We start from the raw sequence: 25,764 nt of genomic DNA, 5'->3' as shown, positions 1-25,764 counted from the left end.
CGAAAAGAGGTAAAAGGAGGAGGAGGCAGCGTTAGACAAATAAGCCACAACCATTTTCCCAACATCCTTAGCGGCGGGTGAAGGAAAATGAAAACGGCCATGTCGTGGTAGCGATTTGTTCAACAGCGAACGGGTTTAAATAGTTCATTAAAAGTACCCTTACAATTGAAAGGCTTAAAAAGACGCAAAACGTTTTGCCTGAAGATACTCTCTCTTTTTAAAGAGAACACATCCGACTGAAGTAATTAGGTTATTCAAAACAGGGGACAATATGAGCGGAGGAGGGACGCCTTACATTGGCAGCAAAATTAGCCTCGTCTCGAAGGCCGGGATTCGCTATGAAGGAATTTTGTACACTATTGATACTGAAAACTCGACTGTTGCTCTTGCTAAAGGTAAGCTAACCAAAATACAGACCCCACATTCGTCAAGAAGAGCTATCGTACACATTACAAAGTGTCCAACGACGGGACGCCGTAACGCGTTTCAGCGTAGTTAGCTATGTTAGCTAGCTTATTAGCCAACTAAGTGCTCGCCGACACTTGCGTTCTTTGTTTACGTCCTGCTGCTAATTCACTACTCGGTGCTGCTGCTAAGTAGTGCTCCTAATTGCAAACCAAATGCCTGTTGTTGAAAGATGTGCTGTTAATTATGGCTCACGGCTCTTGATGTTGCACCCTTAACTTTCTTTTGGTTTGTAACGTTACATTCTGTGTATGTTCAGTGAACTCGATGATAACGATCTTCTCTTTAGGTTATCGTCTTTGAACATGTAACGTTATAATGTAGTATGTTTTTGAGCCATGCACCAAATCACAGACGATTTTCTATCCTCGTTTGCCTAAACGGACAATCAAATATTTTACACAAGCCGTCACATTAAAGCATAGTTCTGCTCAGCCCCAATAACACAAAGACTATTAAAATAACATCCTGTGAAGTAGTAATGGCTGTCACACTTTCCCCAACAGTTCGTTCTTTCGGCACTGAAGATCGCCCCACTGACAGGCCCATTCCTCCTCGGGATGAAGTGTTTGAGTACATAATCTTCCGAGGGAGTGATATAAAAGACCTGACGGTGTGTGAACCACCCAAAGCCACTAGTACACTGCCCCAGGACCCTGCCATTGTTCAGGTAAGAATTTGCTTGTATACAGTGTCAGCCTACTTTCTGTATATTCCTGTCCGGGATATCAGGTTTTTCATTTGTCATAGAAAAGCTATGTTAAGGCCAGTTTTATGGTCTTGAGAAATTGACAACTTGGATAGTGATGGATCAAATGACCCCCTTGACATAACCGCATTAGACCCCTTTCCACAAATCCCTAAGTTTTTACATGGACACTCACTCTAGTTTATAGCAGAAGGGATAGTTATAGTTAGGTCAGATCCAGTGATTTGGTCAAAGGAAACTCAGAAGGATACAGGTTCTGGTTATTCTGTCAATGTCATTAAAAGTACCATTTGATAACAATTTAAAAAAGAAAAAAATGTTCCTGGTAGAGCACTTAAATTAACTGACCGTTGCATACTTCCCCAATTTCTGTTCTCACCTTTTCAACATAACTATCTATTCATAACTTTGCAACTAAATTCTGTGCTGCCAATTTCCCACACCACTTTTTAAAATGCGCCACTGTATGCAATTTGCAGTCATGGTGAAAGAAATGCCATAGGCTGTGTCATTGATGCCCTGGATTATGATTTTATTAAATGAGATGAGACCCTAGATGTGGCCTTGCAGCGTTAAAGACTTAAAAGTGTAGGATGATGTACGCTGTGTTGTGATAGTGAGTGTTTTCATTGTCCTTTAATTGGCTGTGTGGGGATTTATCCTTCTAGTCCTCTATTGGATCCACCACTGCTGCAGCATCGTCATCATTCCAGTCTGTGGGGTCCTACGCACCTTTCAGCAGGGCGCCCGTCCCACCATACAACCAGTTTGGCTCAACGCCCCTGGCACCTCAGCAGTTTGGAGCTGTTGGAGGAGGTAAGGGCCGTTGTCTGAAATAAGTGTCTATTTACTGTTTGTTTTTAGTCTATCCACTTGAGGTGTGACATCTAGCTGGCAAACAACAACTGTCCCAGCAACTTAAATACCATCCATTGGCTGCCAGTTATGTTCAGTTGAAACTGGATGGCAGCTAAGCGTAACATTAGTGGTTAGAGAGACTAGCCTTCACCTGGAAGTTCATGCATTCTATCCCTGCAACTGCCAGCACATTGTCCTACCTGCTCACTTACTCCGTCACTCTGGATAATAGTGTCAGCTAAATGCCTAAAATGTAAATGTGACTGACTGACTTTAAGTGGCTCCCTACACCTCCAAAGTGCATCTAAAATACTCTCCAGAAACTTTTTGCCTCTCTGTGTTATCTGTCACTGTGACAATAATGATGTTGCTGCTCTTGTGTAATGTACTTGCTTGGTTTCTGGAATTAGAATTTTTAAACCCTAATGTGAGGTTAGTTATGTGTTTCCACATTGTGTAATGTATGCATATAAGCTCCTCCATGTCAACACTGACCGCTGATAATTGTCCCATCCCAGTGACAAATGTTTTTTACCGTGAATGCAGTGTGAGCAACCCTGCTGTGTCATACCTACAAAGAAAGTGTTCGCAGTGATGCAGTGTCCTCAGGGTCCTCAGGGTCCTCAGGGTCCTCAGGGTCCTCAGTAGTGCTGTTATTCTCTCTTACCGGATAGTTAGTTGCAGTGAATTGCATTCACCTTGCGTCCCAGGTGAAAAATGGTCACTGACTAGATGGCTAGAAAGAAAACCAGCGGGTCTCTGGCCGTAGGACCAGGCAATAGTTCAATATTCTCGTTTATTGTCTTATATAGGAATATTTGAAAATTAGTTTTATCAGACTTCATATAACTTCATATATCATCATTAGTTCATTGCATTGTTTGATTATTTAACATGTGAGCATGTTGGCAGATATTGTTATATCAATATTTAAATAATTTCCTACGATTATTGTGATATTAGTTTTGTTTATATCGCCCAGCCCGAGGTCTGGGTCCCAACGACCAGGATTGAGAACCACTGGTCTTATATATGACCTAAAACCATAACTAGCCTAGGTTAAAGTAAAGACTAGATGTTGAGGAAAAACTTTTTATAATGCCGCTGTGACTCTTTAAAGCCCCTCCGATGACGATACGAACAACTGAACAATTTTCTTTCAAATATGTTTTATTGAGTATATGTCATACATGTGTACAAAATATTTTTACACTCTTTTTTTGACATAAAATGAAATTCACATAAAACTGAGTGGATTACTCATTCCTTAGATGCATTTCCTACCAATATGATGCTTCATACACACAGCTCACTGGCTATGGCTGTCATTTGATTATAATCACCGGTTAATTTATTACAATCACCTGTTATTTTCCTACCAAGATGGCCATGTGGTGATGTAACAGAATACTATGAATAGGTCAGGATATGAAAACCCTCCCCAAGTTCCCCCCTACCCTTATCCCACCGCCCACCCATGTGTATATCGTGATCAAGAATGCTTTATGTTACAACCGAACAATTTTCAAACAAGCCTTTCAAGCAGAGACATCAGTTTCCAAGGCACATCAGGAGCAACACCTGATCCCTGCTGATTTGAAAAGAGCACAGCTGCATGTCCCCTCTCTGATTTTCCTGCTGCACACCTGAACCTCATTTTGTTTGAAATTGGGAGCGGTGAAGATAACCATACAACACATTTCTGAGATACTGTTTTTGCTGAAGCTTTGAAATTTGAATTTGGTCAGAGGAGAAGACATTTCTAAACAGCATACCTTCGTGATTTGTGAAGATGCTGAATATCGGCATAAAATATTGGCTATCAGCAGCTTCAATATATTGGCCTCAGCTATCAAGAATACACATTGCTTGAACCCCACTTTGCTGTGTTCTCCAGGACGCACTAGTCCTCAGCTGGACCCTCTGAAGAAGAAGAATCCCTCCCTGGAGCAGGCGGTACAGGCCCCCCCGTCGGCTGCCCCAGCTCCGCCTGCACCAGTAGGACAGAGGAGTCAGGCGGGGGCGGCAGCTCCCAGACCCACCACCACCACTGGCAGCCAGAGGCCCCCAGACCTCCTGGAGCAGAGAAGGGGTAAGGCTACCTGGCTTTTCTTCTGCTCACTCTCAACCTGGTGGGAAGATGTTGATTTTATGTTTGCGTTTTTAATGGCTAGGACTCTTTGAATAATTTCCCCCCTATGCGTAATTTAATTTTTTCCCCCACACTTTTTAACACTTAAAGTATGAATATGAAGTACCCTATAAGGAGTGGGGCTGTCCTTTGCCTTCTACCCTTTGCCTTGGTGCCACTGAGATGTTGATTCAGTTCTGTGGTAACTTCCGAGGCTGTAGTTTTGTGGTGTTAAGGAACTGCTCTAAGTGTCCGACTATCCCTGTCACTGTTGTTCACCGAGGTGTTTAGTTTTTGTAACCTGTGCACATACAATTCAGACACAGACTATTTGACTCCCATATCAAATTGATGATTGTCAGACCTCTTTTAAAGCTGACACATCCTACTAATTGGCATTCAACTTAATGTGACTGACTGTGTAGCTGTGCAATAGTGATTTAGTTACTTCGTAGTTAAACGTTTTTTTCCATGCGGTGTTTCAGTTGTTTTGTCCACCCCTTGTATCTGTGTCTACAACAGGCTTAAAACATATTTATTTTATCAAGTAGCTTATTTATTGGTATTTGTAAGCATTGATTCTGTTGGATGTAGTGCTTATATGTCTCTTTTGGTAGAGCATTTCCATCTCACACTGGCTGACTGCTTACTCTGTTGTTACAACATGATGGTAAATTCTGTGTCTTTTGCTGTTTAGCCCCTGAGGTTCAGAAAGTGCCTCAGCCAGATAATGAGCATGGTGCTGTTGAAAACCGGGATCCCAACAGGCGTCACGCCAGTAAGTAATTTACACTATATGAAATTACTTTCTACCTTCTGGTATTCATGAAGTAGCCCCCCCCCCCCCCCCTTAAAAAAAATGGATAATCCCATCCTCTTAAATGTTTGTTGCTAAAAGATCTTTCATTATATTCTGTAATGAGTTTTACTTTAGTGAGAGCAATCATTTTGCCAGTGTAGGTGTCTCATGTTTCATATGGTGGTGGTTTTGTTTTGAAACAAAACTTCATATGTTTATTAGTTTAGCTGTCCGATTCACATTTCTCAGATTTTCTTGGTCTTGATTAATGTTCACTGGTCCTATTGGCTTGGCATTGAATTTTTAAGTTACATGTCACAGTATTGCAGGATCTGAGTTTTCCCCTGTCGTTTCTCAGCTGGTGGTCCCTCTGCCCGTCGTGGCCGTGGAGGAGGAAACCGCGGCAGAGGCAGATTCAATGTGCGTAGGGACGGCCCCATGAAGTTCGAAGAAGACTTTGACTTTGAGACTGCTAACGCCCAGTTCAACAAAGATGAGATTGACAAAGAGCTCCAGAGCAAGCTCAAACTCAAAGGTACAGCTCCCGACACTCTGAGTCCTGAAGAGCCACAGCTGGAAAACTGGCACTTACAGGGAAAATTAATGAACTGTCTCTTTATTCAGCATTCAAGGTGGCTCAGAATTTATTATTTCTCACTTAAATGCAACAATATGGAAAAAAAACCCACTTAATTTATTTTTCAGCAGTGCTGGCTGTTTTTCATCAGGCTTGATTTCTTTGGTTCAATGCCTAAGATTTGGCTGCATCGATTCAGACAGCTTGTATTGGGCAAAAGCTGGGAATCACAGCTAAATTGACGCAGGCTTCCCTCTGTCAGATGACGCATCTGTTTTTATTTTTATTTTAGCGCCCGATATTGTCATTCACTCCTTGTTTGTTTGTGTGCTTGATTCATGTAGAAGATTCATGTCACCCCCCCCCCCCCCATATTCCAATATTACTTTTAATTTATTTGGAGAGCATAAAACTTTTGATTGCTGGTTAGTGAACGGCAATCTTATCGGATTTGTTTACATTGCTATGGTTACAGTTCTGCTAGATTGTAGATTGCTTTTTGCAGTGCGCCCTGCTCTGGCCGCCTAAAGAACGCATACCGTAATTCCTCTAAGAGCCCTGCATAAGGGAATTGCAGTGTGCACTCGTACACCAGGCAGTACGGCATAAGTCAAACAAAGCCACCTCGAGGCAGGTACACTGTACATCCACGTACCAGGAAGTAGCTCTGTGATTTTCTATCTGTAGTGGTAAAATCAATGCATTATTTAAATATATCGTTTGGTGATTCCGTTAGTTACAACACATTGCTACCACAGCACTTGTGAGTGAAACTACACTGACTTTAAAAACACCAATCCTGCAAACCCACAGAATTTGAATGGATAGAATGGTCTTTCCACTGTTTTCTATGGTATTCTGGCTGGTGTCACACTGGCTGCCTCACAGCGTGAGTGGGTTAGCTTTGTAATGTTACGAGACTATCGTTAAATGAATAAAATGTGACAACTTACCAACAGTAATATAGAGCAATTAAACCCAATCGGTCCAAAAATCCTTGAGTAGCTCCCGCTGACAGCAAAACGATCGTGCAAGACGCCAGTTTCCCACTGCTTGGTCCTTGCTGCAAAACCTCTCACCTCTGCAACTTGCTGTAAGTCGGTTTATACGGAAGCTAGCCCAACGTACCAAGGAGGTTTTATATTATCTGACGGTACACATAAAAATGTCTGCCGCTCCGACCATCCAGGAGCGTTGATTTGAATGGGAAAAACTATTGTATCCATTCAGATTCCCGATACCCGAGCACCTAGAAAGCTCTAGCACACTTGTTGCAAATATTCCCAGACAGTGTGATTCAGGACCCTGACGTGAAGCAATAATGACCAGCTCGCCGTACATTATCCCTTTAAATAGCCTGTTACTCTGATTATGATCATCTTGAACACTTAACTGTGTTCCAATCAGGACATTGTCACAATAATGTTAACGGCAGCTGGATCAAAAAACTTTTGAATCATTTGAATCACTCAAATGGTGCAAATGGCAATTTAGCAGGTGGGTCTTTTAAGAAGTGTTTAAACTGTTTCACAATCTTCCTCTGATTAGATGACAAGCCTGAGAAGGCTCAGAATGGAGAGGAGAAACCCGACCCGGAGCATCAGACTACCGAAGGCACCGCTGAGGAGGAGGACACGGCGATAACCTCATGCTACTATGACAAGACCAAGTCCTTCTTTGATAACCTGTCCTGTGATGATCCAAGGTACGTCTGTCCACCCCCACTGCCCAGAGTTCAGATTGTTGGTAGTTTGTAGGAATATGGGGCCGTAAAAATAAATAAATCCAGGAAAGGAAAAAACGTGAGGAACAACAGAATCATGGGGTCTTGGGTATAATATTTTATACAGGCTTGTGACACCAATTACTAATGCTTTAGGGTATCTGCAAGATGCTCGACACTCTCTGCCTGGTATCTTGTACAATGGACACAAGCCTTTGAATTTATTATATAAAACATTTGTATTGCACCCTTGTAAGACACTGAAAGATCTTTGTTTTTGTCTCTTAAAGGAAATCGGGTGAAAGAGGATTTTCAAGGTAAGTCACACTCTTTATAGCCAATAGCTGTTTAATATCTCTGTTTTTGATGAGGCATGTTCATTACAAAAGAATGGATCCTGATTGGTCTTTGTCAGGGATCGGAGGCCGACCTGGGCGGAGGAGAGGCGGATGAACGCCGAGACCTTCGGTATCCCCCTGAGGCATAACCGAGGAAGAGGAGGCTACCGCGGCCGAGGCGGCATGGGGCCCCGCGGCGGCCGAGGGCGTCCGTCAAGCAGAGGATCCTTTGGGCCACCCCGGGGTGCCCCACCTGGTTTCAGAGGCGGATTCAGAGGTGGCAGAGGAGGCCGGGAGTTCTCTGACTTTGAATACAGGGTAAATCATTCAGTTCCATGTACTTAAACATACATGTTTTAGAAATCTAATTGGCAATATCGGCGACAAAAAATCATTTCGAATTCAGGTTGTAATGCCACAAAATACAAGAAAGTCAAGAGGGTTCAATACTTTCTGAAGTGTGTGTGTTTGTGTGTGTGTGTGTGTGTGTGTGTGTGTGTGTGTGTGTCTAGATGGATGGACGGACGGACATGTAGACTATTACCAGTTGCACTCCAGTCCAAACTTGTTTTCCTTTCTTCTAGAAGGACAACAAGGTGGCTGCATAGTACAGCAGCGACGGATCCACAAAGAATTGTAGCCCTTCGTCATGAAATGTCCCCCTTCAAGAACTTTTCTTTGGTCTCGACATTTGACAGAAAGAATGAAGACATACTCTTAACTTGGTCACCAGCACTAGGGTCGACTGCTTGACGTCAGTGGGTGTGAGTGCAGTTTCTTCACCCATCCCCCTTCTCTCCACTTGAAAAAGTGATTTTTTTTTTTGTTTATTTTTCCCAAAAGTTGAGTTTTGTTTGATAGACAGTCATCAGAAGGACAAGAACATGTGTAAATACATTACCTTGGTGGAATAACTCAGTATTTTTGCATCTATTCAAGTTTCTTTCTTTCTTACTGAAGTTGTCTTTGATAATGTTATGTGTAAAAGCTGTATGCAGAAAGCCCACTGATACTGTGAGTACTCTGATCACGATTCATGTGATCAATAGCTTTATTTTTTATTTTATTTTTTTTATATATTCAGTGATGTATCTTGGCACCAAAATTATCTGCATCTCCTGTTTCACCACATTTTTTTTCTACTCAGATCTACTTGTCAGATATTCAGTATTTGTACTCCGTTGTTTGCAGAAAAACATTCTTGTTTCATTGGGTTGATTTGTTTTTTGATGTTGAAATACATTCTCTTGATGAAGTGGTGAGTTCAAAGTTAAGCCATGTACACAAAATGAGACGGACCTTTTTTTTTTTCCCCTCAAACTAATGGAACATAATCTGAACTGAATATTGTAATGAATGAATGTATATCTAGCTCATGTCCTATTCTGTGCCCCCAAGCAAATTATGGCTACCAAACACTCATTTCTAGTTTTTAGAAATGTGTATTCAGTATTTAGAATCGTTAGGAGATATTTTTGCCCCTAGTGGAGAACGCCACCCACCCCCCCAGCGAATGACTTGTGTTTATGCTTTAGGTTTTCATCTAGTCTTTTGCAGGACTATGTTTTTTGGTATAAAAAAAAAAAAAAGGCAAGCTAATGCAGGCTATCAATGGGAGAGACCGTCATTTGATTCATATATGGGGTTTACATTTTAGCTTTAGCGTGTTATTTGTTAAATGTAGTTGTTCCGGCTGGGTCTGTTGTGTAGGTGTCATATTGTTTTCTGCAGTCATGGCTAAATGAAGAGCAGCACCACAATGCGTTTCTTGAAATGAGAAACATGAACTGATAGAACTGGGTCTGTGTAAGTCAAGGAAAGCCTTGAAATAAGGTTGGTTTTGGATAAATAATGAGATGTTGTGTAGCGGTCAGTATTTTGCCAATAAGAATATGTGAGCATTTGGCAGCCTATAAGTACATATGTCAGCACATTTTTTTTTTTAGTACCTCTCCTAAATCCACCGTCTTTATGGGCTCAAAATATAATTATAGTGAGTCGTCTGCTTGTTACAAGCCTGTTTTTTTTTTTTTTGTTTGTTACCCCCATTGAAGTGTCTTAAAATTGTGCTTTTTCTACTTTTTTTCTTTGTCTCTACAATCAGGCATTTTCACTACAAAGCTATGACGTCGTGTTATCAGGACGAAGTAGGAAATATTGTAAAATGATTGAATGTCGTCTCTGACAAAGAATATGTTTAACTCAGGGTTTCTGTGGGTCCTGGAAGTGTAAAAAAAAAAAATGCAAAATAAGGTTAAGGTTTTAAATAGTATTAAAATATCTGAATTATGATCTTCAGAGGTCTGAAATTAGTTTCGTTAATCAAAATAAAATTTGACCATATCAGCCTAGTTGTTACATTTCTGTAGAGTTCTGATAAGGTTGAAAGGTCATTTAGAGCTCTCATCAAGTTCACCGCGTGTGTTCCATCTCTCTGATTGGTTGTGATTGGTTACGGTGTCGCTAAGGGACACTTCAGCAGAACTAGAGATTAGCCTTAAGACTCGGTAGCAGCTCTCTAACTTTACCCCTTTATGCCGACTCTCCTGCCACTATGTCTGTTTTCTTTTGCTGCTGTCGTGTTGGTATGCATTGATTTTAGACTTGTTATTGTCCTATTGTCCTGTTAAAAAATTGCCCAATGAGCCCGTTGTTACCACCGCCCATTTTGTCCCAATGCTCCACGTTTGGCTCATCGTGGGAAGTGTAGTTGCGGATCACCATACCTAGGAAGAACTGTATGACAGAGACCTAAGTAGGCTCGCCATTCATATCAACATTTTCAAGCTGGTATAGAGGTTATTGGTAGAATTATCAGTTGAGTGCTGCAGAATTTGATGAACTGGGGGGAGAAAGACTTAGTCCTTAGTGACTATAGCTCTGTGACATGTTAAAATAATGCACAATTTACTAATTTAATTACTCCCTTGGTCTGCCAGCTTTTTGACCCTGATAAATGATAGTTTTAGCTGTGTTAAATTGGCATGTCGTCATTTACCCCACACTGTTTGCTTGCGTTCATTTATTAAAATCTGTCTTTTTTGCATTCCTGGTGGCATTAGAAAAGGTCTTTTTAAAAAAAAAAAAAAGCGTTAAAATTGACTTTCTGGAACTTGCAGAAACCCTGTAACTACAAATGGCAGCATTTCTGATCGACTTCATCAGTCCTCCAAACTTGATCTGTATGTATACTCCTCTTGCATTATTGTCCATTTAACTGTTCTGTGGAGTGAATTTGTCTTTTTTAATAGACCTAAGTGAGAAAAGGGATAAGAACTGGATTTCAGGCCAGTGTGTGGGGAGCATTGGGATGTTTTTTTGTTTGTTTTTTGCTCTTTTTGGCTCAGCTAATGTTTTGTCAGTACTTTAGGGAGTGCCTTCAGAGTGCTATATTTTTACAGCTCTCCAGTGCTTAATTTGTAAATGATGAGGTCCCGGAACACCAAGTGGTCGGTGTTCCCGCGAGTCGGTCTGGAGGGAAAAGGTTCCGGAACATATCAAGACAATTGCGCATTGGAGGCACGGTGGTGCTCAGTACAGCCATACAGCTTACTGTAGACCTAACAGCCTAAACATTACTAAATGACCGACTATATGACCTTAGAGCTCCGACTACTGGGGACCTATAACAATATTTGATTATTGCATAGGCTACATAATGCTCATTTTTGCAAACCTGCCCTTCAAGTAGTAGACTAAAGATGTAACTGCACTGTGCACAACATAAAAATGCCCACGTAGGCTACTATGAGACATCCTAATCATACATAAAGGAAACTGCAATGGCTTCAACCATTTACCAGACAAATTCTGGTTCGAGTAGTTACGCATCAATATTCAATACAAATACTTTCATAGGATATCGATTTTGAATGTAGGAAACAATGTCAGCGAATAATGCAATAAAACGTGTCGTGGTGCAGCTAGAAGTCGGCCTAAATGCGACACTCAGCTGGACCACGCTGGTTTTGAAATGCCCACAGTGATGTGGCTTACAGCCCTTCACTCAACCAATTCTCATGTTATCACCATTTATTTCTGGACACTCAACATAACATGCGCAGTTGCCCGCATATTTAACTGTGGGACTTACAGGTCCGCACTCCAAAAAAATTCTGTTTCGCAGTCATCTATGCAAATATGAATTTTGATTGTCCCAGCAGAGACTTAATAGATTACAGAATATGCTAACACGTTTACAAACAAAAAAAAATCATGCTTACCTTGTCTAATTTTCCAAAATAGTCCACACAGCGGACATATGGACAGCAAATTCAACTTTTAGCCGACGCTGTCTGAGGTTTACCATAACACACTCTGCAGAGCAGCTCACTCATGTGAAGTGATTACTATGCGCTTGTTGCTACTTTCTAATAATCACCTGTCTTCATATGGAAATGAGACAGTTAGGTTTTTGGAAGGGAGGAGAAAAGAAAGAGGAGTTAGCTATTGTGAATATTACATGGCAGACAAAAAAAAAAAACGTTTCATGCCACCAGGTGCCGGGTCCACGCAAATAGGTACCGGAATGCAGGTAGTCCAAAACCGCGAGGTGCCGGATCCTGTTCCGGCAGGATCCGGCACAAATTAAGCACTGCAGCTCTCCCTTTAACTTCAAAGGTACCTTTTGACAAATGCATTGATAGCACTACTACAAGACAAAACTTTTGTAGATCCTTTTGAGTTGCTGTGGTAGTTCAGAACAAAGCGCCCCATGCAGCTGAAAATGTGCTGTCTGACTGGATATTGTGCAGATTGCTGAACGGTGCATGGTCGCCACAGGAGCCATCACTTTATACCCAGGGCAGAAGGCAGGATTTGGGCTTTTGCAATAACCAGCGTGCAGCACCAGAGCTAATTTGAGATTCCAAACAAAGCCAATTACTGAGCTACTCAAAACTGACAAGTTTTCATATGTTTGTTACTCCTTCCAATCACTGGAATTGTGACCCAGGTATTGTTTTCTTGACAACATGTACAGCATGATGTACTCAGTGGGTTACCCTCAGCAGAATGGGGTTTTTACTCAAAACAAAGATAAAGAATTGTACAATATCCACGTTTCGCTTGTTTTATTCTTAAAACTCAAACACTTCATGTGGCTGCATCTACTCATTTTGCATATTTCACTATAACATAACATTCACCGGTATTAAAATCACATTGCTTTCCCATATTCTTTGTGTTAACTAGGGATATGAGGGGAGATGAGATCCCTATAGGCTATACTGTATTTTTTTTAATGAAATATTTGATGCATTTGCCTTGTTCACAACAAATAAGAGAGCAACATTTAGTAAGAGCTCCTCATTGTTAGTTTAACATATCACACACTAGTGTTAAACCTCGTTTAAGGTGTACGGGTGACAGTGACTGCAAGTTGTATTATTTTGGTCACATTCCCTATAGTAGCCTATTTCTGTGCCCTAGGTGGCAGCAATGTGCCCTCTCCCCCCTCTCCCCAGTCCCGTAGGGTCTGCGCGTTTTGACAACGGAGTCTTTCCGCTTTTTTCTACTATCTTATTACAAATCTTTTATCTTTTTTGAAAAAAGGCGAATCATAATCATGTTTCACACATCGCCCAAACTTATCGTGGCCTAACACGATTACACTCTTTCTGTTGGATACTTCTCTTCCAAAAACACCGAACTGTGCGAAAGATCAACAAGATCAACATCGTGGAAACAAGCATACAGGAAAAGCGAGTGATGCTGCGTTTTGTGCTGTCGGAAATATGCCAATTACGAGATGGGCGCGCAGGAATCACCCAAAAAAGTGGTAAATACGACTGGGAAACCTTACAATGATGGGATATAATGAGAAAACTGAGAATTTCTATGACACCCGAGTTGCTGAGATGTGGGTGCAGAGCGTGGAGGCTTTAACATCATCTAGAAGTGGAGTTATGTTGTTGTTTGGCATAATTTATATTTTCACACTTTGAGTAACTTTTGGTTATATTTACAGCGACAATGGTTGCAGCTCAGTTTGGTTCGTAAATTAATTAAAACATCTGTGTCATGACTAATATTCACGTTTCTCCTCTTTGTTCTGTTGTTGCTATTGCACAAAGTTGCTCTGTGCTGTTTGATATCTAAAATAAAACAACCACCATAAAAAAAAACAGTCCATTTTGTTATTATTTCCAACCAAAAGCATTTGAATGTGCGACAAGTTGTATTTACGACTTGTAAACTCAGATGTAAGAGTTTACCGGGAGCACTTGAAGGCAGCACATTGGAGCTCTGCCTTACAGTTTACTAACCTGTACTTGTAGGCAGGATGTTTTCGATGAGCTTCTACAAAAACACTCTCAGATGGTGCAGTTGGGAGTTGAAGTGAAATAAACCTGAGCTGCAGCTCATACAGCGGCAGAGGGAAATGAGAGTGTGGAAGTTGAGATGCCTGAGAATCGGAAGCCAAAGGTATTATGGAAGGTGATGATGGAAAAATGGCAAGAGTTGGGAAAGAGAGGTGAAGAGAAGGCATTTATTTAAAATCCAGAGGAGACTTGGCAGGGGAGAGCGAACAGGGCGAGACAGAAGGCTATATATTACGAACAGGACACCGTGGTTTGAATAAAACATCACGCATTATGGGGAAACACATTACAAGACGGTGTGATTTTTGCCAGGAGATGGAGACAGTGGATGAGAGGGAGTAATCTCGCGTTGCGTTTGAGCCGGAGGTTACATGACGAGATTAGTGCCTCCTCGACTCCAGCTCACACTGCAGTTCAGCAGGTGGCGGTAATGCGCCGTAACTGCTATCACCCGCCCAAAAAAACAGAAACAAAGAAGAAGCAGAAGGGCTAGCAAGCGAAAAACCTGTACTAGTCAGCTAAAATGTCAGTTGCTTTTGTGCCAAAGAGACTACGGGGAAAGGCGAAAATCAACCAAGAAACAGTACAGAGGGTAGGTAACCAGTTAAGGGCATCTAGCAAACAGGCCAACTAACTTAGCTCACCCATAGCCTTTCAATAACTCATGTTGTGAGTTAGCCCACTAGCTAACGTTAGCTAACCACTTGGCCACAAACAGTAGCCGTAACGTTATCTGTTACCAATGTATTCATCCATTCATTGTCTGTTAACACTGAGCTAAGCTTTGTGCATGCTAACTAATAATAACTCTAGCTATTAATAATTCTAGTTATTATTGTTATTATTATTAGCTATGTATATCGTGATAACCATTTGTGTGTGTCGCACAGTGAATTGTTAATGCCAAAAACATTACAGCATATCAGACAAGTTTAAATTCGCTCTTCCTTTTCTCGTTTTTTTTCTACCCTAGCTGCTGGATGAAAACGACCAGTTAATAAGATGCATAACTGAATACATGCAGAAAGGAAGAGCAGTGGAGTGTGTACAGTGAGTCAAACAAACCTCAGTGTTGTGTAATCAATGTTGGTAAACCAGTGGTTGCTAGACCGGGGTCGTTCATTTCCTTATTTAGATCCCTAGTCGTCAGCACATGCATATGGATGACTGTTTTGATCATAGGCTTCACTGTCCCCTCCACACCTACAGTATATTCAGTTCTATACTCTGAATCATGACTAACTACATACATCTTGTCAGGTGAGGATCCTTAGCACAAAAACTACCAAATGGGGGTCTGTGGTGTAAAGCATATTCATGTCAGGGTCCTCCACATGAAAACGTTTAGGAATCCTGGTTTAAACAGTGTTGTTGTTACAAGTATAGATTAAGCTGTTGATGATGAAACTGTATCTTATCATTGCTGACTGACTGTGTCCCATGTCTGCACGTTATTGAGTTGGATAAACTAATGTCTGCATCTTTCCTACTGGATATTTATTTTTGTTATGTGTGATTCACTATTAGATACCAGCAGATTCTGCACCGCAACATTGTTTATCTGGCAACCATAGCTGATGCCAGCCCTGACATCATGCCTCCTTCTTCAAATGTAAGTTGTCACTCCTACTAACTACATGATGCATGTGCAATAATGTGCAACACTTCCATTGTAGTATTCCCTGGACTACTGGCTTATTCCTTACAGATTGTGTATTATTTTTCTGTTTGTAGCCCACCGCTGCAGAGGCACCAGTGTCGACGACAGCTGTAAATGGGCATGAAGGGACACAGTGATGGCTGCTTCCCTCTCTCTCTCTTTCTGTGGAGAGTAGGGGGCTTCAATGTTGACATTTAAATGTCATTGACACTTTCACATGGTGCTGCAGTTAAAAAGAATGGCCTTTATGTGGATCTCTGTATCATGATATATGGATAATTATGTTGTAAATTCAGATTTTTGTTTTTTGGATTTTTGTTTTTCATCACAATTTTCTGTGATAAACAGAACTGTTTTACTTGTACATTAAAACATATTTTGTATTTTATAATTTTCTCTTTGTATCAGTTTTTGAAAGTCACTCAGTTGAGAAGCCACATTGTACATCAGCACCCATTAAGCTTAATATGTAAAACATTTATACCAGCTGAGAACAGTTTATGACTAGCCATATTTTCAGAAAGTTTTACCAATCCTCACCTTATCTATAGTGAGCAGGTCTGGAAACCTCAACATGAAAAATAAAAACTGACTCAACATTATCGTGGGTAGCAAATAAGATGATTGGCATCCAGCAGACCACTGTCACTGATGTCTATGTGAATCAAGTGTTATGCAAAGCCCAGAGTATCATAGACAAGTCTTGTGTGGAGGATTGGAGCCGCTCCCTTGAGGTCGCAGGTTCATGCAACCTCAGGCTAAATCAAACAGACTGAACCTCTCATTTATTCCACATGCCGTAAACCTGCTCAGCTGAAACAGAGACTCTCCACCCTGTGTCACTGCTTCCCTGGTCTTTTTCAATCTATCAATCTGGTTATGCCAGTTTATTGGTGGAAGGAGCTAAAAACAGGAAGAGGGAGAGGGCTGGATCACAGAGATATGATCTATTACACAATTAGTATCATGACTAAATCTTACATATAAAGAGAAACAAAATCCCTGTTAATTTCACGAGATGTTAGATATTATATATGATGGGACACATGCAGTTTGACTGGGCATGATGCTAGTGCTGCTGTCTGTGTAGAGGAGAGTGGAAGACAAACACAAACACTAGAAAGGGAAGACAGAGACAGTTTGAATTGCTAGTCATTTTTATTCATTTTTTGCATTGCTGGTACACTTGGAAAGATTCAGTTGCCAGCTCAAGAGAACAATAAGCAACATAAGCCAAGCAGTCCCCCTTCATATCTTCTATCAGGGCAACATTTTTTTTTTCATTTTTTTTTTTTTGTAGAAGCCACTAGTAAACCATTTGACACAGCTGAGAAGCTAACAGTTACAGTCCAAGGTCTTTAATGATGTCTTTAAAAAAGGCTGCAACAGTTTGGGAGATAACACAGACAAAAAGCAACAAACCCTATATCTTGATTGTGCAAAGCACATTAACTATAAAAAGATATATATTTATATGTATATACAGCAAACAATTCTCTGTAAACATGGTAAGTATGTTAGTTTTCAGAAAACATGGTGTCATTTCATAAATACAGGCAACATTGGCATCCGCAAACATCACAAAAAGTTAACATTCTGGGCCTTTAAATACAGCCCATCGCCATAGAAACCGAAGAAACAAGGGCTCGAAAACACCCTCAACACACAATAATGTTTTAGTGTTTAGCATGGCGTATTTGGTAACCTTTATAGATATATGGTGTAGTTCAACTCTGTAGGAAAGAAAAACATGTGCTTTTCACATCTCGGGGGGAAAAAAAAATAAGGTTTTATGTAATATGCCTATAAGTATACTAACATACAGTAATGGTATAACATGTAAGAAAATACAAAAATAAGATTAATACTGTCAATATTTGTACAAGAAAAATATTGTATTTTTAAATGGAACAAAAGTTAGGTTTTCGGGAGTTAGTGTCAATCTAAAGCAAACCGCCAATTAGGGAAGAGGAAATGAATGCGCTTCCGGTTGTGAAGACGTTCCCTAATGTTATCGTCCAATAGGGTGTAACGTTACTATTTATCAATAGAATAATCTCAGACCACCTCCTGTCTCTTCAGCACCATTCATCTTCTGAACAACGCTTTGGTTGGAAAATAATATTCTGCAAGTGCTATCAATACCAACATGGCACATAGTTACTGCTATAATTCTTAACTCTTGTCAGTTGTTGAAAAAGTAGTGTATTTCTCTCAAATTACACCTCTGCGACGACTTACTATATTTATGCTGAGCCTGCTCAAAGCCTCTTAATAAAAAGAACTAAATATTTATATTTCAACTTCAGTAATTTACAAGCTATGAAACAGTAGATGGTAGCTGTATTCTGAGTCATCTTGCGTGAGATTTGGCAGTTACAGCTATGTAGACACAGTATATTAATTATGGGCAAAACTAGAGCATTTCAAGCCCTTGCCCCCTTATGATCCCCCTCCTTTACACACACACCTTCAGCGGCAGAAGCGAAGTGGGTGACGGCCGTGCGCGTCTCCAGCTCTTGTCTGAGGAGACACCGTACGTCAGCTCAACAGACAGAGAAACGACCACTAGACTTAACTGCTGCCAGCGTGACACATGCATCGCTCGTAGTTAAAACATGGCAGTTCAAAAAAGTTCAAAATATGTCTCTTTTTTTTTTTGTTTTGTTTTTTTTCAAATGGGGATGTTTGACATGGAAAAATATAGATACAAAATGTCGAGCCAGTGTGTATACTTAAATTTTGCCTCGGGGGGCGCACCCCGAGGCTGAAATCTTCCAATTCAGTGGGTGTGGATTGTAATGGTTGCAGCCCAGCTCAGCTCGCTCGCCGGCCAATCAAACGGAGCCGCGGGTCCTCCGGCGCGCCACGCCCAGGACTCCCGGCGTCAGACTCCGCTTGGTCCGATCAGTACTGGTGAAGGTAGGAGGGCCTGTGCTCGTGTTTGAGGGGGAAGGATTTGAAGCCCTTGGTCATGGGTTTGTGCTGCTGCTGTTGCTGCTGCTGCTGCTGCTGCTGCTGCTGCTGCTGGGTGAAGGGAAAGCCGGAGGAGATGCCAGCGGAGGGGGAGCAGTCGCTGGCGGTGGACCACACCGGGGACTGCAGCATCTGCATGGAGTCGCTCCACTGGGAGGAGGGAGGGATGTTCATCTGGTACAAGGAAGAGCTGGGATTGGGCATGGTGTTGGTGTGGGTGGAGTGCTGCCAGGGCGCCTTGGGGGGCCAGGTCTTTGTTTTGCTGTCCTGTGGAGCAGAGGGGATCAGAAGGGTTGACAAAGTCAGCATACAGTCAACACACGCCCAACACACGCATAATCCCCCCCCTTTTAGTTGACTCTAATTTGAAAATGAGATCCCCAGAAAATTTTCAAATCCTACTGACTACGAATAGCTGACTGGTATTTTGAAATGTATAACTACTGGTGATGGTTTCTGAACTGCACAGAAGCCGCTGGGAAAGTCAGGTAGACTTTGTTTACTGTTGTCATTAAAGGATCATTGCGGCCATGGTGAATGTGAAGCATATTTTCCAGAGTGCATTCTCTCCTATATGAAATTCTATATATATTCTATATAAATTCCTATATATAAATTATATGAAAGTTATTTTGTGGTAACCTGTAGCTTAAGGGATTTTGTGGATGTCCTGCATTTCACCTATATTATATATGCGGGTCTTATAGCGGATAAGAAACAAGGAATTTTTATAAGGGAGAGAGGGCACGCTGGAAAATGGGCTCAACATTTACTGTGGCCAGATTTATCCTTACACTAGCTTTCAAGAGCAGCTTTTCTGTCTCCTTAATCAATAGTTAAAATAATAATGTGATAATGATGAAAACTGAACGCCCAATTCTCATGCGTTTCAAATGTTGTCAAAATATGGGGTCACCTGACAAAAAAATGTCAGGGGCCCCTACTTTACCTGGTTATCATCCCCTATGTGATGGAGTGGTGGCGAGGGCAGGGTGCACACCTCCTGCTCACCGCAGCTGTGTTTTCTGAGGACAGAAAAAAACAGGCATTGAACCTTAGCAGCAAAGCATTAAAGCTAGATTGTTACAAGAGAAATTCAAAAACAGGCCAGCAAAAACAGAACGCAGGGGTGATGCATTTTGATAGTTGTTTGCGGTAGAGGCCATGGCTTACCTCCTTTGTTTAACGGCGGCTACGAGGTCCGGCCCGGAGAACATGGAGAACAGGCTGTCTCCATTGGCTGAGGACGTCTCATCGCTGGAGCTGGCCGAGTCCCCCTGATTGGCTGACCAGCTGCTGTTTACCGCCTCCCTGAGGACACAAACGGAGAAGGTGTTAGCGGCGCTCTGATAACAGACTCACAGGGTCGAGGCCTGCATGCTTTGTTCTGCATTGACGTCATATGGGAATGACCGATGGAACAACTTGGCAGTTGAAAGCAACAACGTGTTTAAACTCATTTGGGCACTCTTGATCAGCTTTTTCACACTTACAACACATGCACTTAGCGAGTGATACATTTGAGCACATGTTTCAAAGCAAAGCAAACATTGTAATGTAAACCACAAACAAAAATCCAGCAAGTAGTTGTGTCCTGCCGTGGCATTTTAAGAGCTGTGACTACAAAATGACTTGTAAGCTCTAACATTTGCGTTGTCAATGTCGAAACATGCTCAGGGAACAGGGAAAGATTTTGGTGAAGATATACCCATACAGGTTATGGGGCATGGGATGTTAACAGCCACTGTGTTGGGAGTTATCAGTTCATCCCTCATCTGTTTCCAATTGTTATTTTGGAATTGTTAATTCCACTCTTTCTTCTTCTGCTAGTGGATTTTAGTGTGTTTTGCTATTATATAATGCTCTTCAATGATTTGTTTTACAAACCCTGATGAAGCCCACGTGTTCTCAGTATAAACCTTGCTGGATTTTTTTCTTTCTCAGCTTGGGAGTTTCAGAACAGCGTTTGTGAGGCAGTGGGTCAGTGGTAAAGGCGATGCATGTACAGGTACCTACCCCTCGCTGTAGTACTCTGGGTGGGACCAGGTCCTGTGCTGCTCATCAGGGATTGGCCAGTTGCTGCGGGTGTTACTGGGGCGACGGATGTGCTGCACCTGCCGTTTCTGCTGCATGGCCTGACTGACGCCGGCGACGTAACGAGCAAACTCCGGGTCAGAGCCAACTGCGCATGGAAAGGGAGGATAAACACAACAGTGAGTTTCTGACTCCCTCAGCTTTTCTCTCAATCCGTTTAGCCAGACTGTCTACCAAAGCAGAAAAATCACAATAGCCGTAAGTCAACTCTGCACAATAGGCCTCGGCTGCAATCAAAAGAGTCTGCTGCACTGTAAAAATAGCAACTGACACATTCTAAATTCAGCATAAATCGTCAAATTACAGCCACAGCCAATTGCGGGGGGAAAACAGCTGCTCATACACTATGACCTACATTTGAGTGTTTGTAGTCATGTTACTCGGATCAGGGTCCAGAGTGTTTCTAATCTGTCTGAGTAAGTGGTTAGAAGACTATAATATGTACAATGAATACTATCAAATGACTTGCTTCGTATACACACACTACCTGGCAGCATGCCATACCTGCACTGTATATTGGTACCAGTTAAGAGATCTGTTCATACTCAAAGCACACAGAGATTACAAGCTAATGAATCTGTTCCTACATTTTTGTATTGTAGCCTGGTTTGACAACTTGATCCTGTGCTATAAAAACCCGACCAGGAAGCTTAGTGAAAATAGCCAATGAGGTTACTGGCTTGAGTCAGGCACGACTAATAGTAGTAGTGAAGAGGCCCAGTGCCATTCTCAACTGCCTGGTCCCTCCCATGGAGCTAAGTTTGAGCTGATGCCCTCCGGACACCACTTCACTTCAGACTGCCTTAACTGAAGAGGAGAGGAAAAGAACCAGGAACTTGTTTATCTCCACTGACATCAGATTGCTGGATTTTAATGTCATGACATCAATAATGTCATGATGTTGCCTCTTGTGCATGTAAACAAACTTTGTATTCTGCACTGAGGAAAATTTTTTAGCATCACAATGGCCTATTTACTCCCTCTGTGGTCTTATCAAACTGGTAGTCTGGCTGCTATATAAAGTAGTGATTTCTTGTATGTTTTCTCTTCAACCACGTATGCAAAACAAATTCCCCATTATGGGACAATAAAGATTTGAAATGAATTAACTAACAGGTTTTTATCTGTCAGCTGGATCACCGCTGCAAGCATGTTAATGGTTTCAACCGGAATATGTAAGCACTTACCCGTGACAACCCACATCCTGGTCTGAAAATTAGTCTCCAGGCATAATGAACACCTGACTAATGACTGCAGTGTTAAGACATAAAACCACTGTTTTGCTCCCTCTCCGAGGCTTTTTTTCTAACGAAACCAAAGAGTCAGCACAGCTCCAGGCCTGCCCCACTCCCACTGCTGACATTATGCTCTAACTGGAGCTTGGGAGGTTCAATTATCCCTCCCACCCAGACTGACTCCTCATGAGGGGAGAGAGGCCAGGCACAGTCTTCGGGGAGATGGGGGGCGTCTTTCTTAAAGGATGTAACGGGTCCAACAGATACCCAATTTATGGGCCCCCTAGTAGTTCTATCTCAGCCTTCTCCCAAACTATTGAAATTAACAAGTTAATCTTTTTACAGCTCACAGAACGTTTTGTTCTAGATCACGCCAACAGTCACACCCTATAGTAGCAAGCAGTTTTCCACCAGAGTGCTCTAGGGTGCATGCATAACCAGCATTGTCTGTGATGACAATATAGGAGAAAATGAGGAAAATATAGGAGATAATGAGGAAAATATCGAACATTTGGACCTACTGTGCAATCATTTGGCGACAAAACACTGGGATAATACTGCACAAGCTGTTTTCAGCTGTTAAAACGTGTTCCTGTTAAATTCAGTAGTCTGAAACAAGGCTGAGATGGAACTACGGGAGCTAACTTGCTGTGTGTTTGGTGGTCCTACAAACTGCAACGGAGTTTCGACTGACATGGGGGTGAATAATGGTAAATAATGTGATTCTGATTCTGAAATGGATGCTCCACATAAGAACGTAATAGCTCATGGACGTGTAAAATGGAGGTGGATCTCACCTGCAGGGTCGAAGGGGAGCGTGTCTCCCAGAACTCCGAACACCCCCTCGCTCTGGTCCCTGTTGGGCCAAGTGTTATTGCGGGGCCCCTGGGGCTTCTGGCCCAGCATCTCTGACATGACACTGTCCATGTAGGTGCTCACCAGGCCCAGACTGTAGAGGTCCGAGCTCAGATCTGGGAGCCCAGGGGAGCTCCACTGCCCGATGGGACCCAGGGGCGACAGCCCTGCCGGGGGGCCCTGCGGAGGAGGCTGCTGGCCGGAGGTGCCGAGCCACTTACTCGCCACTCTCTGCTGCGGCAGGGCCTGGGGCGGGGGCTGCTGAGGAGGAAGCTGTGGAGGAGGAGGCGGCTGCTGCTGACTGATGGGCTGCAGGAGGTGCTGGTAGTACTGCAGGGCCTGCGGGGAGGGCTGCTGCTGCGGCTGTTGTTGCGGTGGAGGAGGTGGCTGCGGTTGAGGCTGCTGCTTCTGCACCGGCGGTGGAGGCTGGGGCTGAGGCTGAGGCTGCGGCTGGGACTGGGGCTGGGGTTGGGGCAGGGTCTGAGTCGGGGGCTGCGGGGCGCCGTGAGAGACAGCCTGGGAAGTGGGCGGAGCTCCACTGGGGGGTTTCAGCTCGGCGGGGTTAGCGGACGCCACAGAGTTCCTCCTCTTGACCAACGGGGAGGCCTGCTGGGACTTGCCCATGTTGAAACCTGAGAGAAAGTCGATGACGTCCTGCATCTCTTGGTCAGTGGGCAGGTTCATTCCCTGGTCGTCAGACACGGAGCCATTGGCCAGCGGGTTCTGCTGGGTGGGGTCAGGGGTGCAGGACAGGCTGCCCATCTGCAGGATGCTCTGCAGCCTCCCATCACTGTGGCCCAAGTTCTTAGCCTTGTCCTCTGAGCTACTGGCCGTCAGCATGCTGCGGGACGGGGTGCTCGGGATGGAGTAACTGCCCCCGCTGCCAGAGCTGGACGAGGCCTTCTTGGTGAACTTGGAAGTCAGCTTGGAAATGGTTTTGGGCAAGCCGCTGGAGGTCTTGGAGCTGGTGCCTGGGGGCAGGTCTACCGGGCCCCCGTAGTCTGGAATCTCTCGCTGCAGCTGCATCTGAATGGTGGGCAAGGCTTGCTCTCTTTGGAGGGAAGGAGACACACACACAAGCATTTAACCATTTCAGTATTCAAGGCGGATTTACTCAACACAACCTACATCTTACATTAAATCTCACCTTACCAGCCATTCCTTTGTTTACATTCTTTTTTTGGTCTGCTTATCTGCAGTATGTCAGTGACTTATTTCTTCTGTGGTTTGCCTTGGTGTTGTCCAGTGCTCTCATATCCACTAACACTCATATGTGTGGGCACACATATGCATGTAAGTACACATGCACACATACACGCCTACACACAAGCTTTGTGATGTACTGTACATGTAAGTTTAATTGCTTGTTTTTATTATCCCTTATTCAATTATGTGTTTATCTTTATTAGTGTCCTTTGTTTTCAGCAGTCAACATAACAGTCAACATATCAGTAAATATATAGTTGTATAGGCAATCTAAATCATTTACAGTGTTAATTGTTACATATCTAAAACTACACAACTTGTACAGTCTGTAGCCAGGAATGCACACACTTCTTCTATCTTAGTTGTTAGATAATGAGGTTATTATTCATTATTATTCAACATCCACTCACTTTCTCTCCTTCCATCTGTTGATGTCAAAGACTGCTGTGTACAGCACGTCCACTAGGCCCAGCGTCTTCTCTGGGTCCAGGCTACGCTGGAGCAGGGACATGGTAGCTGGGTCCTCCTTCAGACACCTACACACACAAACACGCACACACAGTCACAACAGGACAGGACATGAATGGCAAACCCAACACAATCCCTCACACACAAAAGCCCAGGTGCATTTGCTGAAGAGATGAATACCTGACACGTGATATGCATAAACAAGAACAGTAGAGCCAAACACAAGGCTGGCAGGCTACATTTTCAAACCACAGACTGGCGTTGCAAATTCATTGTGGCCCAGTGCCTCTTCACATCTCAACTGGTCCGCATTGCAAATCGAACACTCCTCTCCGTAGCTGGGTGCTAATTCAATCCCCACTCTAAGAAACAGCACACAGGACTGTCTAACACTAATGACAACTAAGATGAGGTTTATGAAGAAAAATGCTTCGAATATGGCTCTCCTGGGCCACTGGATGCGGAGGAGGGAGTATTTACCCTACAGTATACCGCTTTGTATGTAACAAATGTGTGACCGCAAGGTTGCCAGTTCCAGTCCTCAGACCGGCTGGGAAAACCTGGGTATGGGAGAAGTGAATGAATAACGCTTTCCCTTCCCTCAACTAACAATTTGCCCTTGAGAAAGGTACGGAGCCTCCAGATGCTCCAGTGGAGCCGCTCAGTAGCCATCAGTAGAAGATTATGGTTGCACTGGGCATGAATGTATGTAACTATGAATATAAAGCAGGCTGGTGCTAAAATGGAGTTTCCTCAGTCAAGCTTCTCTTTTCTTTGAGACCTGGTTTTGTGTTGATTTAAGACATTCATGGACCCATCTATCTTGCATCTGTGTTTGGTTGCATATACATAACAGTTGTAAAACAAATAATAACCAACAATAAAACAACTAAAATAACTTATTGCATAAATAAACTAAATAAAGTAAAGCATTTTTCCCAATCAAACAGCCCATGACAACATTTTAAGAGGGCAACCAAAGGGTAAAAACACGCTTCCTGTTTTGTTTTGTTTTCTGCTGATGCACTCCTTCCAACAAAATCACATGATTGTATGAACTAAACAGATGATAATCTTAGATTTTCTGGATCATGACTGGCCGGTAAAATGTAAGGCAAACTTTAACCTGTGTGTACATAAGCATAAATTTCAGTTCAACGTTTTCAGCACTGATATTTTGGCATTTCATTGTATGGTATATGGAGCATAAATGTGGCTGTTGAAATATATAGCACGATGTACCCATAACACAAAGAGAAAACAAATTAAAGTGCAATTATTTCAACACTTGATATGCCAATATTTAAAAATTTGATAAAACAATATAAATTGTTATTCAGTGTTCTA

General features: G+C 42.6%; 3 protein-coding genes across 4 annotated transcripts in view; 2 read left to right on the top strand and 1 right to left on the bottom strand.

The window, feature by feature from the left end:
* Nucleotides 1-87: 87 nt before the first annotated feature.
* lsm14ab (LSM14A mRNA processing body assembly factor b) lies at nucleotides 88-12,655 on the top strand. 2 transcript variants are annotated; one of them, XM_078282705.1, is made up of 10 exons: nucleotides 88-395; nucleotides 972-1,135; nucleotides 1,843-1,990; nucleotides 3,930-4,124; nucleotides 4,861-4,941; nucleotides 5,321-5,497; nucleotides 7,088-7,244; nucleotides 7,553-7,579; nucleotides 7,678-7,918; nucleotides 8,188-12,655. In XM_078282705.1, exons 1-10 carry the CDS (start codon nucleotides 272-274, stop codon nucleotides 8,206-8,208), a joined length of 1,335 nt encoding a protein of 444 aa, XP_078138831.1. In that variant the 5' UTR covers nucleotides 88-271; the 3' UTR covers nucleotides 8,209-12,655. The 2 variants fall into 2 exon arrangements, with proteins under 2 accessions (XP_078138831.1, XP_071753434.1); XM_071897333.2 differs by having other exon boundaries at nucleotides 8,185-12,655.
* A 1,715-nt stretch (nucleotides 12,656-14,370) lies between these two features.
* On the top strand, nucleotides 14,371-15,897 carry ss18l2 (ss18, like 2). Its single transcript, XM_071897384.2, has 4 exons — nucleotides 14,371-14,515; nucleotides 14,897-14,973; nucleotides 15,451-15,535; nucleotides 15,658-15,897. The coding sequence occupies exons 1-4, from the start codon at nucleotides 14,447-14,449 to the stop codon at nucleotides 15,718-15,720; spliced, it is 294 nt and encodes a 97-aa protein (XP_071753485.2). The 5' UTR covers nucleotides 14,371-14,446; the 3' UTR covers nucleotides 15,721-15,897.
* An 838-nt stretch (nucleotides 15,898-16,735) lies between these two features.
* garre1 (granule associated Rac and RHOG effector 1) overlaps nucleotides 16,736-25,764 on the bottom strand; it is a 45,076-nt gene continuing 36,047 nt past the window's right edge. Inside the window, exons 9-14 of the mRNA XM_071897342.2 lie at nucleotides 24,360-24,485; nucleotides 22,686-23,794; nucleotides 20,576-20,741; nucleotides 19,733-19,870; nucleotides 19,509-19,584; nucleotides 16,736-18,826 (exon numbers count right to left, since the gene is read on the bottom strand). Coding sequence (XP_071753443.2) covers nucleotides 18,491-18,826; nucleotides 19,509-19,584; nucleotides 19,733-19,870; nucleotides 20,576-20,741; nucleotides 22,686-23,794; nucleotides 24,360-24,485 — 1,951 coding nt within the window. The 3' untranslated portion in view covers nucleotides 16,736-18,490. The remainder of the gene's footprint in view (nucleotides 18,827-19,508; nucleotides 19,585-19,732; nucleotides 19,871-20,575; nucleotides 20,742-22,685; nucleotides 23,795-24,359; nucleotides 24,486-25,764) is intronic.

Source organism: Centroberyx gerrardi, chromosome 1 (genome assembly GCF_048128805.1).
Source record: "Centroberyx gerrardi isolate f3 chromosome 1, fCenGer3.hap1.cur.20231027, whole genome shotgun sequence".
NCBI lineage: Eukaryota > Metazoa > Chordata > Actinopteri > Beryciformes > Berycidae > Centroberyx > Centroberyx gerrardi.
This window is presented reverse-complemented; position numbering and strand designations above follow the sequence as displayed.

Excerpts from the sequence above, each read along its gene's own strand:
- lsm14ab (XM_071897333.2), top strand. The coding sequence starts at position 272 with ATGAGCGGAGGAGGGACGCCTTACATTGGCAGCAAAATTAGCCTCGTC. Across the intron at positions 396-971 it reads GACTGTTGCTCTTGCTAAAG|TTCGTTCTTTCGGCACTGAA; the intron begins GTAAGCTAACCA and ends TTTCCCCAACAG. Across the intron at positions 5,498-7,087 it reads GAGCAAGCTCAAACTCAAAG|ATGACAAGCCTGAGAAGGCT; the intron begins GTACAGCTCCCG and ends TCCTCTGATTAG.
- ss18l2 (XM_071897384.2), top strand. The coding sequence starts at position 14,447 with ATGTCAGTTGCTTTTGTGCCAAAGAGACTACGGGGAAAGGCGAAAATC. Across the intron at positions 14,516-14,896 it reads ACCAAGAAACAGTACAGAGG|CTGCTGGATGAAAACGACCA; the intron begins GTAGGTAACCAG and ends TTTCTACCCTAG. Across the intron at positions 14,974-15,450 it reads AGAGCAGTGGAGTGTGTACA|ATACCAGCAGATTCTGCACC; the intron begins GTGAGTCAAACA and ends ATTCACTATTAG.